The 19,413-nt window shown below is 40.6% G+C and overlaps 1 protein-coding gene across 2 annotated transcripts in view; it reads right to left on the bottom strand.

The window, feature by feature from the left end:
• Nucleotides 1–18,562, bottom strand: part of depdc7a (DEP domain containing 7, paralog a) — a 47,800-nt gene extending 29,238 nt beyond the window's left edge. Inside the window, exons 1-4 of one of the 2 annotated variants that reach the window (XM_060838570.1) lie at nucleotides 18,389–18,562; nucleotides 7,056–7,455; nucleotides 5,145–5,272; nucleotides 2,713–2,899 (exon numbers count right to left, since the gene is read on the bottom strand). In XM_060838570.1, coding sequence (XP_060694553.1) covers nucleotides 2,713–2,899; nucleotides 5,145–5,272; nucleotides 7,056–7,455; nucleotides 18,389–18,467 — 794 coding nt within the window. In that variant the 5' untranslated portion in view covers nucleotides 18,468–18,562. Of the gene's footprint in view, nucleotides 1–2,712; nucleotides 2,900–5,144; nucleotides 5,273–7,055; nucleotides 7,456–17,888; nucleotides 18,350–18,388 lie in introns of those variants that run through there. The other variant, XM_060838571.1, reaches the window with a different exon arrangement.
• Between the last annotated feature and the right edge of the window lie 851 nt (nucleotides 18,563–19,413).

The following is a 19,413-nucleotide window of genomic DNA, read 5'->3' as shown; positions in this document are numbered from 1 at the left end:
GCTGAAGATCATCCCATTGGGGTTCTCACTCTTTCCCCAGTTGAATCAAAGTGTTATTACATTACTTTTCTGGTTACAAACTCCACATTCTGATCACCCAAAGACTGAAGTTTCCAAATTCTTTATTGGATTTAAGGTGGTCTTAATTTTGGACTCTACAAATGGAACCATCTTCCTTACTACTTAGCCCATCAAACATCTCAAAAACCTATTAGCTTAACACTTAGCCATATTTGCCAGAGAACCTCAGTCCATCCAGCCTTCTTGATATTACAACTTCTCAGCTATCATCCTTGGTCTGCTATGCTATCTTCTCCATCGAGTCATAGGGTACATCATAGAAACAGACCCTTCGGTCCAACCCGTCCATGCCGACCAAATATCCCAACCCAATCTAGTCCCACCTGCCAGCACCCAGCCCATATCTCTCCAAACCTTCCTATTCATATACCCATCCAAATGCCTCAAATGTTGCAATTGTACCAGCCTCCACCACTCCTCTGGCAATATTCTGTATTATGCAGACTACGATTCTATATGCATTCAATGCAAGGACTTCAGTTCAGATAAGACCACCACTGATAATACTGAACCTCTTCAAGCACTTTACAACCTGGAAGTGGACATATGATCCAGATCACTATTTACATTACACTTAAATTTTAGTCCAACAGAGCTGCAAGACAATTAGATTTGAGTATTTAAGTGTTAATAAATCAATTCCTCTTTTATACAAATCAATGTTTTCTAAAAGTGTGGCACATAATGCTAGGTTACATAGTTACTTCAAAAATGTTTAAGGTAGTGCTGGGTAAAGATCAGTTTGACATGGTAAGTTACAAATTGTTCCAGTCAGTCAAACTACTGGTATTTCGAAAATTTGCCACTCAACAAAATCAGATTAAAGGTTAATATCAGAAATTTCATCCTTTCCCCAAGAGGCTCAGAAACAGTGCAAAATAAGGGTTTTTTTAAAAAAAAAACAAAAACCTATTTGTGATGTGGGATGTTGCTAACTGGTCCCTGGTTGCCTTTAAGGTAGTAGTCAAATACCTCCTTGAACCATCGCAGTCCACCTGCTCTGGGTTGATCCACAACACCATTATGGAGGATAATCCAGGATTTTGACACAAGTGACAGTGAAGGAACCCTGATATTTCCAAGTCAGGATGGTGAATGGTTTGGAAGGGAACTTGATGGTAGTGGCATTCCCATATTTGCTGCCCTTGTCCTTCTAGATAAGAGTGGTCATGGGCTTGGAAGGTGCTGTCTGAGGATCTTGAATGAATTTCTGCCGTGCATCTTGTAGAGGGAGTGGATGCAGTGCCAATCTGGTGTTGTTGGGGCTACACTTATCCAGGCAAGTGGAGACTATTCCACCACATTCCTGACATGCACCTTTTGGATGGAGAACAGGCTTTTGGAAGTCAGGTGGTGAGTTACTTGCCACAATATTCCTAGCCTCTCACCTGCTCTTAAAGCCGGTGCTCATGGTGAGTCCAGTCGAGTTTCTGATCAATGATAACCCCAAGGATGATGTTAGTGATGGTAGCCCCATTGAATGGTGGTTAGATTGTCCCTTACAGGTGATGGTCACCATCTGGCAAGTGTTCCTCACCACTTGTCAGCCCAAGCCTAGATATTGTCCAATTAGGGTTGGATTTGAACATGGACTGGTTCAGTATCACTGCAAATAGTGAACATTGTGCACCGATGATTGCACAACCCTACTTCCTACCTTATGCTGGAGGGAAGGCCATTGATCAAAGCTGAAGATGGTTGGGCCTCTACCACTACCCTGAGGAACTCCTGCAGAGATGACTGACCAGCAACCATCTTCCTGTCAGCTATGACTCCAATTAGTAGAGATATTTTATTGTGTACCATTGGTATGCAATAAGGTATACTTGCCATTGTCCTAACAGACCCTAGGGCAGCACTCAGACAACTGGTGGCAGTTTAACCTGAAAGTCACCACTCACTTGACCGGGGGAAAGAGGTTGAGAGAAAAAAAAGAAGTTCAATTCACGTCGGCTGAGAACTTTGTTGACGTGAACTCTGCATCGCAAATGAGCCTTCCAGTCAACTGAACCCTTGGGTAAATGATACAAGTACTGGAAAAGAAAAAATGCTCTTGGTTTTAATTTGAAGACGGTGTTGGACTGGGGTGTACAAAGTTAAAAATCACACCAGGTTATAGTCCAACAGGATTATTTGGAAGCACTAGCTTTGAGTGCTGCTGCTTCATCAGGTGGTTATGATGGAGCAGTGCTCCTCAAGTTAGTGCTTCCAAATAAGCCTGTTGGACTATAACTTGGTGTTGAAAATGTGTTGCTGGAAAAGCACAGTAGGTCAGGCAGCATCCAAGGAACAGGAAATTCGGCATTTCGGGCATAAGCTCTTCATCAGGATTCCTGATGAAGGGCTTATGCCCGAAACGTCGAATTTCCTGTTCCTTGGATGCTGCCTGACCTACTGTGCTTTTCCAGCAACATCTTCAGCTCTGATCTCCAGCATCTGCAGTCCTCACTTTCTCCTATAACTTGATATTGTGATTTTTAACTTTGCTCCTGGTTTTGAATGGAATGAACAGACATACCACATTTTTGCAACTATTAGCCTAGTGTTCAAAATGGCCCAACATTGTTTAGCATTATGAGAATTACAATTGAAAGGGTGAAACAATGAACAGACAGTCCTACAAATACATACTGAGAATCACTGAAGGCCTTTAGAATTTCCCGGTCCAGAAAATTGCTTGTTATGTCATTAGCTTTAGTGCTTGAACTCTGTAGCTTTGTCTGATGCTCTTTTCTATCCAATAGAGAATCCAAGATTGGGAGATCAATTAGTTGTAACAGACGTAGAATTGTTTGTTCTTGCCATATCTCTTCAACCACTGGAAAAAAAGATTATGGATGACATTAAAAAACAGCCTAACATGATCAAAACAGTTTGAGAAACCACCCCTACAACTCAGCCAGAAACAGTTTTAAATAAATTGTTAAGGTACACATGCTAAATTGTCATTCAGTGGCTACATAAGGTTTACAGCAGAGTATTCATTACATAAAGGTATCTTGCAAAGCATCAAAACTGAAGAGTGAAGTGTGCAAGTGTTTATGATAACCTTCCACAATGGAAGATTGTTTTTATAGAACACATTTTTTAAAGTGCCCTCAAGATTGCAAACACACTGCACATCATAACTGAAACTTTTTGACCAATTGCAATAAAGTTACAAAATTTTAAACAGGTTTTACTTGTTCATACAACAGGGAATCAACACAAGGGAAATTAAGAATCAATTATAACTATGGCCTTGCTAACAACACCCATATTCAGATAAAAAGGTCAGTTACAACCTGCTGAGAAGTGCCATTTATTTTGATTAAGTCAATTCATACACATCCTGGTTTTGCAGATATTGAACCATTGAGAAATAACCCTTCACATGAGACATTTACTCAGACTATTATGCTTCAGTATTACAACAAATACTTGTGGACAAAATCAACCCTCCCAAAAGTTGACCTACTTTAACAGATGAAATTGTAATCAGTTAGATTGTTAAAAGCTTAAAAAGTAAACAGATAAAAATCAAAAATCAGATGCAGCAAGCAGTACTAAAGTGAACATTGCAGTTAGGTCTTTAATGAGTGCAGATACTGGAAAAAGAATTTAAAAATAGTGGAGAAACTCAGTAGGTCTGGGAGCATATTTGCAGAGAAAGAGAGAAACAAAGTTAATGTTGAGTCCAATGTGAATTCTTCAGAAGAGTTCAATCAAGCAAGTGATCTAGTGGTGAGAGTTTTTAAAAACCTCAATACAAAAAGGTCAGCATTTATTGACCTTGGAGGTGGGCAACTGCAAAGCAGTATTAATATTCTCCCATTGTGCTATTCAGACCAGGATACTGTAGGAATTCTGAAAAATCACATGAAAAGTGCTAAAACACCCAAATTAGAAGTGGTGCCAGCCCATCACCCCACTCACCACCATCCAGGGCCCCAAATAGTCCTTCCAGGTGAGCAGCAGCTTCACCTGCCGCTCCTCCAATGTAATTTACTGTATCCGGTGCTCATGACATACAGAAGACCACATCCGCAAGACCAAATGTAAACTAAGGGAAAGGTTCACCAAGCATCTCAGCCGGGCCTGCAGGGGGCTGACCGGACCACCCAACCACTGCCCATTTTAATTCCCCTTTCCGACATGGCCATCTTTGGCCTCCTCTACTGCCATGACAAATCAAACCACAAATTGGAGGAACACCATCTTATCTTTTGCCTGGGGAACCTATAGTCCAGAGGACTCAACAGCGAGTTCTCCAATTTCAAGTGACCTCTCTGCCCAACTCTTCCTAGCCCCTTCACCTCCCTTCCATTCTTGGCCATCTACCAGATTCACTCCTCCCATTGACCAACCAGGTCATACTTACTACTTGTATTCACCTATCCCCAACCTGCCTGCTGCCACCACCAACCCCCCACAAACCCAACATCCTTTATCTGCAGCTCCTTTTACACCCACCCCCAGTCCTGAACAAAGGTTACACCCAAAAATGTCAACTTCACCACCTGATGTGTTCTCCCAACCTCCTACCTGTCAAAGTTGAGACTGAGCAGGTCCTGCAGCTGGTGGTATTCCCCCCTATATCTGCCTTTGCCTTCTGGAGGAACTCTTGGGAGTAAATGCCAAAGTCACCTCAGCAAGTGTTGGATTTAATTTATCCTAGTTTTGTATTCAATTAATTTTTATTCCTGAAGCTGGAAAAGACTATGAAACTGAGAAAACAACTTCTGCCCTTTATCACCGTGTTTGAGCAGTTCTACAAGAGTCAGTGACCAAGGTCTATCAAATATTGTATGATAGGCCATTAAGTACTCATTCTTTGAGCTTGTATGGAAACAGTTGCATGGGAAATTTGGCACTCAGCTTTGGAAACCCACCTACCATGTTTCCTGTTGGAGAAACAGATAAGAAAACATTTGCATTAATGATAGCTGCAAAATATGACAGAGACAATTGTTGTGTATAAGTCAAGAACATGCAGCATTCCTGTTAGTCAAGCTGAAGAGTTGTTCTATTGAACATTTCATAGTCTTAGGTGATGGCTGTCATTCAACATAAGCAACACGTACCTGGATGGGGCAACTGCGAAGTTCCAATAGCTGAAGCAGCTACAGGTTTTAAACTCAAATTACTGAGCAGTTCTTCTAAAGGACTGTCAGGGGGGTGGTTAGCGGTGGAAAAATGATCTGGTTCTTGCCTAAAAGAAAGATTAAGACTTGTTCATACAACCAAGTTTATTCAACTATGTTCATATGAATTTGACAGCTTTTGGATTTGGAAGATGACATTAGAGGGTAATTCTGTTGAATTTATCTTGGCTATAGAAAGCTTGAACTATGAAACAATACACCACTGATTACATTTTCAACCCCATTACATTATTCATCTAAGAGTATGTGGACATTAGGAAAGGGTTCCACATTGGGGCCTTCATTTATCCTCACGTCCCAGCATGCACTAGAAAAACTTGTGAATCCATTAGAGTTTGACCTAATAATTGCTTTGATAGAAAGTACCAGTGACCATGAAAGTGTCAAAAATCCAACATCCTTGCTCAGATCTTTTCCAAAGCTCAAGGGCTAAATGTATAGAGTCACCAGAAACACCTACATCCATAGAACAAAGCGAATAAGAATCTAAAAAAAGGTTAAGAGTACAGATAACCTACCTTGCACCACTGATTAGCGCATCTCAGTGTGGCAAGATGGGTTAACTAGAAAATGCTGAACATACTCAGCAGGTCTGACAGTGACCTGAAATAGTTCATTAGAAATGGAAAAAATGTCTGGACTCGAAAGTCAACTATGTACAGATACTGCCTGCCCAGCTGAGTATTTCCAGCATTCACAATATTTGTTATTTGTATCAGTAACAAAAGTACTCAGTGGATTTTAGATTCCATCAATGCTAAGCTTGACAAAACTAATTTCAAGTCAATGAAAAGGTGAGGGGTCATTTGCTCTGAATCCAATAAAGACTGATCGGAGTATAGTCTAAATGGAGAGAAGTCAGGGACTGTTGAGGATCAGAGACTTGGAGGAGCAAGCATGGAAATAAGTAAAAGCTAGCACAAAAAAAGGGTCAATGGAATGCTGGTCCTGACCTCAAGGGTAGGATAATTACTTTAGAGTAAATACATTCAGTTCTAGGCACTACACTGCAAGGAAATGTTGGCCCGCGAGAAGGAATTCGCAACTATCTCAGGTCCTAGAGATAGGTTTTCCTTTTGAATCTAAAAGGGAACACCTAGTTAAGGTGTTCGTTGACTCCCAATTTAATCCCAATCTTTTGGTCTCCCCCAATTCCTCTGGCAGAAAAAGGAATAACTTCAGATTTACAGCTAGGTAGTTCAGCAGTATTATCAGGAAGCATTTGGTCATAAAAGACAACAAATCAAGAACATTTCTTTCCCTTTCACACCTCCGCCTCACTTCCTCACCCCACCCAAGCTAATAAAGCTTGAAAAAGGAGGGGCTCGTGGGTTGTCAATTGAGATCAAAGCCAAAACAGATTTTTGTTCATCAAAAATACTAAGGGTTACAAAACCATCACGTGTGGATGAGATCAGGATGATTTAGTGAAACCACATTTTTCCTGTACTTGTGGGTTTAGGCTAAAGGAAGGTGGTTAGTCATTTGTACCTTTTGACAGTAAGCCAGAACAATACAGGTCCTCACTGGAATCTTGCACCTTGCTCCTGTTCAATTGTAAATGAAGGATAGGAGGGACTAGTTGTATTAGTGATTCAAGCCAATTTCCGCATTCTGTGGACTACATCACGTGTTGTGCAGATATGCAAAACCATTTTCAGAATGTTAAAAATAGCTTCCAAAATTCAAAGTCCAAAACAGGTTCTAATTGTAATTATTGGTTGGGTTCAAGATTTTTTCCCCCAGCACTGCAGTGAACAGCTGACAGTAATAAAACATTGCTGCCACATCTAAGGTGGAAGGATGTCACATTTGAAATCTTGAACTTACCTATGTAATCCATTGAATCCATGGCCAGAAGCTTGGCATTCATTCACAACATCAACCCATCTATGCACAGCGGTAAATCTGTACAAACTGCAGTTGTCTTCAAAAACAAATTCTTTCTTATCCTTGCCAAAAAGCTTTGTGCCAACTGGTTCAAACACCTTATTATCCATCAAGGCCTGACAAAGCCGCACCACTTTTGACCGGGAAATTTGAACTTCTCCAAAATAACAATTCTGCAGAAGGTGACTCAGGATAAGATCAACAGCATCAGAACCAAGGAAACAGTCATTGTGATGTTTTAGATGGTGTCTGCGACGTTTCACCTCCACTTCCGACTGAAGGGCAACAATTATATTACACCAAATATGAGTTGCTCTAAACTGTTTTGAAGTTGGCAATTCTGAAAGAGGAAAAACAAAAAACCAGTCTCAAACCATAATACTAAAGTATCAACCCTGTCTCAGTGGGTAACACATTCACCTCATTCAAACAACATTGCAGAGTCTTGAGCCTAATTCATCTCAAGTACAGTGCTGAGGGAATGCTAATTATTACTTTTCAGTGATCTTAAAATCAGGCCTCTTCCCTCCCTGGTGAAGGTTAAGAGACCCCATAAGACCCACAAAAAAGTTAAAGGTGTTCTGGGTCAACACTTACAGAACAATTGGTCTGAACATAAAGATGTATGTTAAAGCAGTGGCTGGTACAGTTTTCCCTTCAAAAGAAGGAAGGGAGATAATAGAATTAAAAGACTGAAATCAGGACAGAGGCACACGTATGTAAACTGTTTGGATCATTGGAAGGAGAGCACGAGTGTGCTGATTTAAGATAACCAGAAAAAACAATGGAAATAAACTTTCGCACACTTTCTATTGTATAGAAAGGATGAAGGGTCCAGTTGTGCAAGTGATTCTAGCCAATTTCTACATTTTACAGACTAGATTAGTTGCACAGGTCAGATTATATTGCCTTGAAGTTTGGTGGAAGCTGATATCAACTCAAGGCATTCTAAATTGATTTGGATTCAAATGGTTGAAAATGCAGGGCATGTTGGGGGGCAGGGGGGAGGAGAAGAGGGGAGGAGGAGATAGAAGGAGACTTGCTGATTTGAAAAGCCAATTGACAGATCGGGGTAAAAAAACTACATGGATCATAAAATCGTCTTCATTTAGTGTTCAGCTTTGGATATATTTTAAGGATAAGAGGCTTGGAGCATTTCAGTATAATCCCAGTGATGAACCTTTAGTTGTGTAGAACCTTGAGGGGTGAAGCACTTTTGGTAAAGCTTGGTGGAGAACCTAGATTGTTCTGATGGAAGGTGGTTTGGTGATACTTCAGAATGTACAAGGTTTGGCAGGTTGGATAAAGTAGGTAAGGAAATAGTTTCTATTTAGCTGATTTAACAAGAGGATTTTAAATACAGGGTCATGACCTGGGTCTCTACTTGCAAAGAGTGGTAGGAGAGGCAATTGCAAAAGAAATTGGATGCACACCGAAGAAGAAATGTGGAAGGCTTCATGGATACAGCAAGGAAAAAAAATTGTATTAACTGGATTGCTTTATAAAAAGAACGCTAGGCCAAACAGCCAACTCTTGCACCATCTGATTAACAAACCAAAGAAAGGGGCACTTCACATTAAGAGTGAAGAATTTAACAGCGGCAACTAAAAAATAAGAAAAATCAGGAAAACGTTTCAGTGGCTGATGAATCAAATTACTACAAAACATAACATTTGAATCAGCAATTGTTGAACAGATTTTAAAACCAGAGACTTGTTATTTAGACCGTAGCTTTGGAAGCCAAGTAATTATTTTCTCAAGCGGATAGATATCTGGAAGATTTTTAAAAGTTACAGAAAAGCTAAGTGGGATTTGGTGATTAGCTCAGAGAAGTACAAGCCTAAAGAATTCCTTTAATCCTGAATTCAATTTTGATTGTGAAACTGAATGTTAAGAATTCTTTAGCCTATTTTACCATTTTCACAGGTAAAAAAACCAAGGTATTCTAAACCACTTCAAAACATATGTTTAAAGTATATTCACATATAAATATGGAATACAATTAACAGAATTTACCAGAGAGTAAATATAGTGTTAGCTTGACTTTTTAAAAATGGGATGGTGTTGCTGGCTGGGCAGCATTGATCACCTAACTGTAGTTGCCGTTAAGATGCTGGTGAGTTGCCTTCTTGAACCACTGCAGTCCACAAGATAGTTAAATTTGATACAAGGGATTTTAACAATTTAAAAATCTGTCCTTAATACTGTTCTGCATGAAAATAGAAAAAGTTTAGACTTTGACAACAGAAACCCCAGAAAAATAATCCAAACTTCTATGGGGGGGGTTTCTGCTGTGAGCAAGATGTGTTCATCTACACAAGTCAATCCATGGTTTCATTTTATATTCTAGATATAGCTCTTTATGTTTAATTCTGGAGAACATTTGATCAATTTTGAGTATCAACTTTCTGAAATGAGTTGTCCAATTAGTACATCACCTGCTCATTTCAAATTAACCTAAAATTTGAGAGTTATGCCTGAATCAGCTCCTACCACCCATGCAGGCAGTACATTCCAGGACATAACTCACCGCATAAGAAAATCTTCATTGTAATCGTGAAAATATTTTGGCTTTAAGCAGTGTATTTTGTCCTTTTCTTCAAAAAGGAAGGGACTGAATCAGAGGTTGAGTGACCTGCTCCAGGCTAACAAAGTAAACCGCTCAAAAGTGTCTTGGCTTTTTTAAAAAAAAAAATAGGTGGAACAGAAGCAGCACGAAGGGATGGGATCAACCTCCTACAGAACCAAGATTTTAGTTTTAACTTTGTTGCTGAGGTCTTGAAGGTGGACGAGGAAGCTGTTACTCCTGTTATAACCTAAAAGCTCAATTCTCTCCCTGCTGCTAAAATTGCATTCTAGACACAGTCTATTTATTGGATTTGCCTTTGCCACAGGATGTTATATTGGAATAGTTGCTGTTTAATAGTTACAACTATTATTCTGTTGCAATTTTCAAAAGATTTAAAGTTTGATCAATTCTTTTTTGTCTGTATTTTAAGTTTAAAATGGGTTCTTCAAGCCTGGTAGTTTGAGTTTCGAATTGTCTGGAACACTATACTTGCCTTGTAAAACTAAAAACTTGACTATTTTAGTGTATGAGGGGGTTTGGTATGGTCCATTTGTAGTGATAATCAGCAAAATTTGAAGATAACGAAATTACCACTGATAAGAGTTTCTCCCTTATATACTCAAAATTATTCATGTTATCATCCGAAAGTTTCTCCTTAACCATCTCAACCCCAGCTTCCCCCACCTCCAAACACATTCTTTTGTCCCCGCTGCCACTATTTTGCAAGTCTTTTCACCCTCTAAAGCCTGGAAATTCCATTGTTCCCAGGTTGTTGTATCACCATTTTCCAGAGGGTTGAGAATCTTTGGAATGCTTATCAAGAATGCAGTGGAGTGTCATGAAAATCAATATTTAAGGCACAAAGATTCTGGATGGTTCCCAGAAAGGTTCAGAGTAGGCAAGAATGTGAAATTCAGGCCACAATCAGATCAGCCATCTTGAATTGCCAAACAGGCAGATGACAATGGTTTATTCCTGTTAATTCATGTTCATATGAAAATCATAGAATCCCAACAGTGCAGATACAGGCTGTTCAGCCCATCCAGTGTGCACCAATCCTCTGAAGACCATCCCACTGAAACCCACCCTACACCTGCAATCCCATGTTTCCTATGGCTAATCCACCCAGCCTACACATCCCTGGAAACTGGCACAATTTAGGATGACCAATCCAAATCTGTACATCTTTGGACTGTGGGAGGAAACAGACATGGGGGAAAATATGCAAATTCAACAGTCACTCAAGGCTGGAAACAAACCTAGGTCCCTGCTGTTGAGGCAGCTCTAACTGCAGTGCCAACATGTCATCCCAATGGACATATTCCAACCTGTTCAGGCGTTCAGCAAAATTTCCCTGGCTTTGGCTTTCTAACTTGAAAGAACTGCCTTCTGAACTTACCATTTCACCTTGGAGAAGATTTGTGTACACCCATCCCTTTTGTAGGTTTATGCATATCCTTAAAATGTTACCCTTTTAGTTACATTCTATTTTTCCTCAAAATTATTAAGTGTAAACATTTGAAAATTTATTTAAAATTTCACACATCTACCAGAAGTCCAATTCTGTCAACTTCAAGCTTTGAGAGTGCACAGGAGCACAAGTGCATGATTTGGTCTAATTAGCATTTATGAAAAGGCTCTAATTCTGATTGAGGGATACCACTCAACTTTCTCCTGCCTGAGAAACAACCACTGTCACTCTTTCTTAACCATTTCTTTTATTTCAGTTGTTCTTAAATATTTTACTTAGGACTTTGCCCAACCCCTTTTGAAATTCTGAAGCAAAAAAGCAACCACACATCAGCCACATTAAGCCTCTGGTGCCTCAGAGCACAACTAGAAGTCCATAAAATGTCAAACTCATGCTTTTTCACAGTTAGTTTTTAAAGTCATTAGTTCATACTTTTCTAAACATTAGTTATCCCTGCTTGTCTGTAAAGTAGTCACCCAAATCAATCCAACTAGTCTGTAATTGCCTGGCCTATCCTTGAGAATTTTGGGGAAAAGTAACTGCTCAAAACAAGTATCAAACCCTGATCACCAGGAATGTGACAACCCTGGGTTCCATCAAGCACAAGGAAATATAGGACAGCAAAAGCCAGGTTCTTCAGACACTAACCACAAATGGGAGTGACTAAAAGACAGGACGATATCTACTTGTTCCATACCCAAATTTCATAACAATGTTAACTTACTAACATTGGTAATGCTAATTTACAGCCAAGTTAATCAATACAACTAGCTTCCAAACTACAACCAATCTTGTATACGGTAGAATTAAGCTCTCCTCTAAATCCAAGAAGAATATCCAAAAATCTGTTAAAAAGTAAAACTCCAGGCTTAGTCCAACAGGACCAGACAGCTATATATTTGCTATAAGTTGTCTTATGGTCCTGCTCCACAACTACCTGATGGAGCAGCACTCCAAAGGCTAGTGCTTCCAAATAAACCTATTGGACCATAACCTTGTGCAGTGATTTTTTGCTTTATTCACCCTAGTCCAACACCAGCTCCTCCACATCAAAGAACTATGACATTCCACTTATGAACCATTGTGAAGTAAACAAAGACTGTCAGCACGTAGGAACATCTATTGACTTTGCAAGTAAAATACTGAAAAGTCTGATTCAGAACCTTTCCCCTTAATGGAAAATTTTAAAAAACTGCATGGCTGAGGCTTACTAATTTCTATGCCAAGCAGCAATTGCAGCCTTTCTCAGTGAAGAGAAAATGTCATTAAACTGGGATTAAAGTATTTGGCAACACCATTCACTAGTGTTCCAGGATACTATGAATATCAAACAAGGTTACAGGAACTTAAAAACTATGACATCCACAAAAAACAATATGCAAATCATGACCAACTTGCATAGCATCTGTAAAGAAATAAAAAAAGTGTTTAAAAGGTACAACATTCAAAATTTACATTATACCAAGCCACCCAATAAGGAATGTTAGGTCAAATGCTTTGTCAAAGTGGCAAGGTGAGGATCTCAAAAAGGCAATGGATAAACAGAGCAGAGCACGGAATGCCAGCTTTAAGGACTAATCTCAAAATCAGGATGCAAGAGGCCAGAATTGGATGGACACAGGTCAAAGGATTATGGGGCTGGAGAATATTAGAGCTAGGAGAGGCAAAGATGTGGAGGAACTTGAACAACCAGACTGAGAATTTTGTGAAAAGTCAAGGTTATTGACTAACCAAAATGTAGCTTAAAATTGTGGACAAAATGATATCTGCTTCAAGTTAAAAATGCATTTTTCAATGAGCAAGTTAAAGGATTAAATGAGCGATTCAAAGTTTGAGATGTTTTGTAGCTCGGGTGCTCGTTGTGGTTCTGTTCGCTGAGCTGGGAATTGTGTTGCAGACGTTTCGTCTCCTGTCTAGGTGACATCCTCAGTGCTTGGGAGCCTCCTGTGAAGCACTTCTGGATCTTTCTTCCGGCATTTGTAGTGGTTTGAATCTGCCGCTTCCGGTTGTCAGTTTCATCTGTCCACTGCAGTGGTCAGTATATTGGGTCCAAGTCGATGATTCAAATCAATAAGCACATCGACCTAGACCCAATATACTGATCACTGCAGCGGACAGCTGGAAGCGGCAGATTCAAGCCACTACAATGTCAGAGGAAAGATCACAGAAGCGCTTCAAAGGATCTCCCAAGCACTGAGGATATCACCTAGGTGACGAAACGTCTGCAACAAAATTCCCAGCTCGGCAAACAGAACCACAACAACATTAAATGAGAGGGGCTGATTAGGAATATTAAAAACACAGTCCAGTCTGGATGTGACAAGATACCATCGGTATTTCAGCAGATGACCCAAGACAAGGGTGGATTAGTGATGTCTGACCTGTTTTTGACTAATATTTTAGTACAGGAGCAAATATGGAATCAAACTCAAATATGACAGACTAAAGTCAAAATCTGAATTAACCTCAAACAGTTGCTCGAGAGAAGCATGAAACCGGTGATAAGAGTTTGGTTGGTACCAAAAAGCAATTATTTCAATTTTCATATTTATCACTCGAGATCAGATTCTATACATAGGTGAGGGGATGGTAACAGTTAGCTAACCAGATTAACTGGCTCATTTCAATTATTACATTTTGAATGGAATGAGAGAGATTAAACTTTGCAACCCATAAAACCACAATATTGACAATAAGAGGCATGATCATCATTTTCCAACAGGCATGTCAGTACTTTTCCCAGTCATGGGATGACAATAGTACCAGGTACACTTTATGCAAGATGTAACAATAATTCTGTGGGAGATAGATTTATCTTTGAAGGGGAGAATCTGTTCAGTAGAACAAGCAACCAGTGGACTTTTACTAATGCATGGACCAATAAAAATTGCTTTGGTAAAAGATGCAACACAGCTAAACAGAAAATCAGTCCCCAAAATAGAATGAAGGAAAAAACCCAGGTTACAATTACTAGATGTTATGGTCAAACTCCAAGTGAATTCTGCATGTGTAGTTACATATGTTCATAAAAGGCCATGTGAAACAGGACAGACGAAACAAAGTATAATTCATGCATGTACAATGTTCACATTTCTTCCTCCACTTAATTCATACTCATTAAAATGGTGATAATTGACACATGAACTGTTAGTGTCAAGCATAATCAAATTGTTATTTAATTTGCCTTTTCTAGTTTGCATCTTTTTTTGTCTATAGACAAAATGGTGCAAGAACTTTAAAAATATTTTTTACTAGCACCTTATTAGTGATGATATAGTATTCCTAAACACTTCACATCTGTTATAGAGTTGCATAACAACATCTTTGACCACTTCAGGAAGTTTTATGATCAATCTTATACACTTCAAGTGTAGCCACAAAGATTTCATATGCTGTAACTCCTATATAGGTAATTTCACTCATTCACAAATAGAAAACATTACAAGAAGAAATTGTGTTTTATAGTTTGGGCAATCACTTGTGTCAAAAAGCAAGTCCAAGTCAGCAGTTGGATCCCAACTGAATTCCCAAGGATACAAATGCTAAGACAGAAATATCTGTGGTCCTGTTAAGACTGGAAATTCAGATTCTATTGTGAACTCTGGCCTTATTAGCAACAAGTTTTGTTTCCACAATTTATTCATGGTGGTTCGTCACTAAATATTCAAAAGAGGCTGTTAACGTACTTTTTAAAATATAAAACTTTTACATAAGGACAAAATGAGTTATACTATACCAGAACTAGTTGAAACAATCTTAAAATGTTGATTCAGGGAGAGCTTGCCAATTGGATACAAAATTGGCTTGATAGTAGGAGACAGAAGGGAGTGCTGGTGGAGGATTGTGACTAGGGTTGCACAGGGATTAGTCCTGGGTCCACTATTGTCTGTCATTTAACAAACTTCAGTTGAGAATTTAGCAGTCATAATTCGCAAGTTTGCAGGTGACACCAAAATTGGTGGTGTAGTGGACAGTGAAGATGGTTATCTAAAGAATACAAAACTTGTTCAATTGGGACAGTGGGCTGAGGAGTGGCAGATGGATTTTCATTTGGACAAATTGCACAGTACTGCATTTTGATAAAGTGATTAAGAGCAGAACTTAGTTAATGGTATGGTTCTAAGTAATGTTGTTGAACAAAGACATAGGAGTTCAGGTACATAATTCTTTGACAGTTGTGTCACAAATAGACAGGGTGGTATACTTGCCTCCATTGCTGAGACCATTGAGTATAGAGTTGGGATGTCATGTGGTTCTACAGGATGAGACACCATATTTGGAGCATTGTGTACAGTTCTGGTCACCCTACTATTGGAAAGATATTAAATGGGAGGGTTCAGAAAAGGAAATTGCTGGGACTGGAGAGTTTGAGTTGAGGGGAGGCTGGGACTCTTTACTGGAGGTTTAGGGAGAGGGGGGAAAAGATTAAAAAAAACAGACCGAGGGGCAATTCTTTCACACAGAGGCTGTTATGTGTATGGAATGACCTGCTGGAGGAAGTGGTGGAAGCTGGTACGATTGCAACATCCAGACATCTGGATGGGTTTATGAATAGGAAGGATTTACAAAATAATACATGGCTTGGAAAGGGTGGACGCTAGGAAATTGTTTCCATTAGACAAGGAGACTAGTACTTGTGGACACAGCCTTAGAATTAGAGGGGGTCAATTCAGAACAGAAATGCGGAGACATTTCTTCAGCCAGAGAGTGGCAGGTCTGTGGAATTCATTGCCACAGAGTGCAGTGGAGGCTGTGACGCTAAATGTCTTCAAGGCAGAGATTGATAAATTCTTGATGTCACAAGGAATTAAGGGCTACAGGGAGAATGCTGGTAAGTGGAGTTGAAATGCCCATCAGCCATGATTGAATGGCGGGGTGGACTCGATGGGCCGAATGGCCTTACTTCCACTCCTATGTCTTATGGTTTAAAGAGATATGGACCAGGTGCTGGCCAGTGGGACTAGATTGGGTAGAGATATCTGGTTGCCATGGACCAGTTGGACCGAAGGGTCTGTTTCTGTGCTGTATATCTCTGACTCTATGGAGCATTGGGAGGTCGAGGGGTGACCTTGGAGGTTTATAAAGTCATGAGGGGCACAGATAAGTGAATAGCCATTGCTAGGCAGCACTATTTTGTGTCCTCATTACTAAATGAGGTATTAAGTTCAAAGCTTCAAAAATTTCATTTAAGGACATGCAAACAAATTTCCAGACAATCTTACACCATTTAGAAATCAAATAAAGCTAAAACCTGTCTAAGATAGAAATATAAAACCACTTTAGAACCAATGCTTCAAACTAATAATTATGAAGCCTCATCACAAACCAAAAGCATTAAAAACATTGAGCTTCAAACCAGGTATGCTATTGTACTAAGTAAATCCATGCTGGAGCCTCAACACCATAGCTGAAAGTTCGACATTAAAGAGCACGGTGGCAGTGGTTAGCACTGCTGCCTCACAGGGGCCTGGGTTCGATTCCCACCTGTGTGGAGTTTGCACATTCTCCCCGTGTCTGTGTGGATTTCCTCCCACAATCCAAAGATGTGCAGGTCAGGTGAATTGGTCATGCTAAATTACACCCACAGTAGTCAGAGGTAAATATAGGGTAGGGGAGTGGGTCTGGGTGGGTTTCTCTTCAGAGGGGCGTGTGGACTTGTTGGGCCGAAGGGCATGTCTCCACACTGTAGAGAATCTAATCTAAAATTTGCTTTCTTACAATCTGAAAACAATGCTAACAAAGCAAATTAACTACCACCAGTTAGACGACCAAGTTTAGTATAAAATTAAAAATCATAACACCAGGTTATAGTCCAACAGGTTTAATTGGAAGCACTAGCTTTCAGGGAGTTACTCCTTCACTACCACCTGATGAAAGAGCGATGCTCCGAAAGCTAGTGCTTCCAATTAAACCCATTGGACTATAATCTGGTATTGAGAGATTTTTAAACTTTGTACACTCCAGTCCAATACCGGTACCTCCAAATCAAGTTCTAGTATGGCTGAGTAGTGCACTCTGGAGATAACCAGCTGGGAATGCATTTAGACAGACACATTGGAGTGCATCACAACTGAAAATGAGCACAAACGCCGAGGGTTTTCGACCCACGTGATCTAATGGGGTAATCAGCAACCCCAAATAACTAATACAAGGCAATTGAAACCGAAGTCAAACAATCAGCCCATCACATTTAATTTTAAGCTATGTAAAAGATGAACCACTTAAATTCAACGCAGTTTTGAGTGCTTCCTGTTGGGCTATAACTTTGTGTTGAGAGATCTTTAACTTCCTATTCTGGTTAAGCCCAAGTACAGCTTTTCTCCAGAAATCCATTGATCTAATCCAGATCAAACTCACTCACTCGATTTGCAACACCGTGACACTCAAAGCTCTGAGAAAACTAAATCGTTCAATTCAATTTCAAGAATCGAAAGCTCCTGAAATATCTACAAAGGCGCTAGGCAAATGTAGCGACTGGAAATCCTCCTCTTCCCCCTCCCCCAAGACGATGCAGTTCTCACGTTCTCTCATTTCTTCGGACCATTAGCCAGCGCCTGTTGCAGTCGGTCAGTTTGAGGAGTCAGAAATAAAGCAAAATAGTCAACCCAGATGGTCGCTCGCTGAAGTCCCCCCGGTTCCTACACTGGCCTCCAGTGGTCTGCCTCTGCCACCCGCCACCCTCAACTCTCGGCAGTTAGCGGACCGCGACCCCCCAAAAAACAACCCCACTTACCCGAACGAGCCATTCTGCCGTACTGACATTGTTAAGAGTAAACGGCGGGGCGGGGAGATCGACAGCAGAAATTGGGAGATTTCCAGGTTGCCCTTGGCGTGCTGCTTCAGTTAATCCCTGCTCCGAGAATGTGGATGGAGGCTGATGCAAATCTAAAAGGCGTCGACTAACAAGTGGGGGTGGGGGTGGGGGTGGGGGGCAGGGGTACAAGATGAAGGCAGCTGGGAGGTGGGGGGAGTCAGATCATATGCTTATGCAAACAACTTTATGGACGGGAGTAGATTGTACTAGACATTCCTGTGCACTCCCCTTTGCACTTAAACATTAACTTTGCTCGACTGCGTTGCTAAATTTAGGGGAAAATGCTTACATTGCACGATATGGGAGAGAGGGCATGTAGGTATGTAATCACAGAAAGTCAACAGCTTGCGAGAAACTTTTGTGTGCAGGGACTTTGCTTCTAGCTGAGGGAAGCAGTTCAATGACAATGTGAGCCATACCTGCCCTGCGCGCCGGACTCACAGCTGCCGGGTTCAGGGTCAAACTCATCAGCCGCGCTCGCTCCCGCACTGTTGCCATTATCCAAAAGTAGGGGAACTAAACAACCCTCATTCCTTCCTCAATATAACCTCAGGGTTGGCCTCTGCTGATTGGACCCGGCCTCCACTCTGCAAAAGTCATGAGCAGAGGCACGTGCCCTCCCCCAGTCCAGAATGAAGTCTTTAAAACGTGGGTTTTGGAGGTGTCATTGGAATCCAGTCATGGCTGTGATTGAGCTTGCTGAACTGTGAGTCAAAAGTGGGTTAAACTGCTGCTTCTTAAGGTGTGGCAATAATCACAATCGTTCCAGTCCAGAGGGAGATCGTTCGGCCCATCGTGACTGCACTTGTTCTATCATCCAGTGCCAATCTCCTTCCTCTTATCCCTGGCATTTCTCACTAAATAATCATCTTGAACTTACCTCCTCACATTTCCACATAGTAACCACTTGCTATGATAAAGTTTTTACCCCCCATCATCCTTGCTTTTTTGCACATCACTTTAAATCTATGCCTTCTTATTCCTTTGTTTCATTTTCAAACTGCAACATAATTTACTCTATTCAGCCCACTAATTTAAAAATCACACAACATCGTTATAGTCCAACAGGTTTATTTGGAAGCACTAGTTTTCAGAGCCCACCTCACTACATGATGAAGGAACAGCGCTCTGAAAGCTAGTGCTTCTAAATAAACCTGTTGGACTATAACCTAGTCATAGAGTCATAGAGATGTACAGCACGAAAACAGACCCTTCGGTCCAACTCGTCCATGCCGACCATATATCCGAACCCAATCTAGTCCCCCCTTGTCAGCACCTGGCCCATATCCCTCCAGATCCTTCTTATTCACATACCCATCCAGATGCCTTTTAAATGTTGCAATTGTACCAGCCTCTACCACTTCCTCTGGTAGCCCATTCCACACCACACCACCCTCTGCGTGGAAAAAGTTGCCCCTTAATTCTCTTTTATATCTTTCCCCTC

The sequence above is a fragment of the Hemiscyllium ocellatum genome, chromosome 18, assembly GCF_020745735.1.
Source record: "Hemiscyllium ocellatum isolate sHemOce1 chromosome 18, sHemOce1.pat.X.cur, whole genome shotgun sequence".
Lineage (NCBI taxonomy): Eukaryota > Metazoa > Chordata > Chondrichthyes > Orectolobiformes > Hemiscylliidae > Hemiscyllium > Hemiscyllium ocellatum.
Note: the sequence above shows the minus strand (reverse complement) of the source record. Positions and strands in the feature narration are given on the sequence as shown.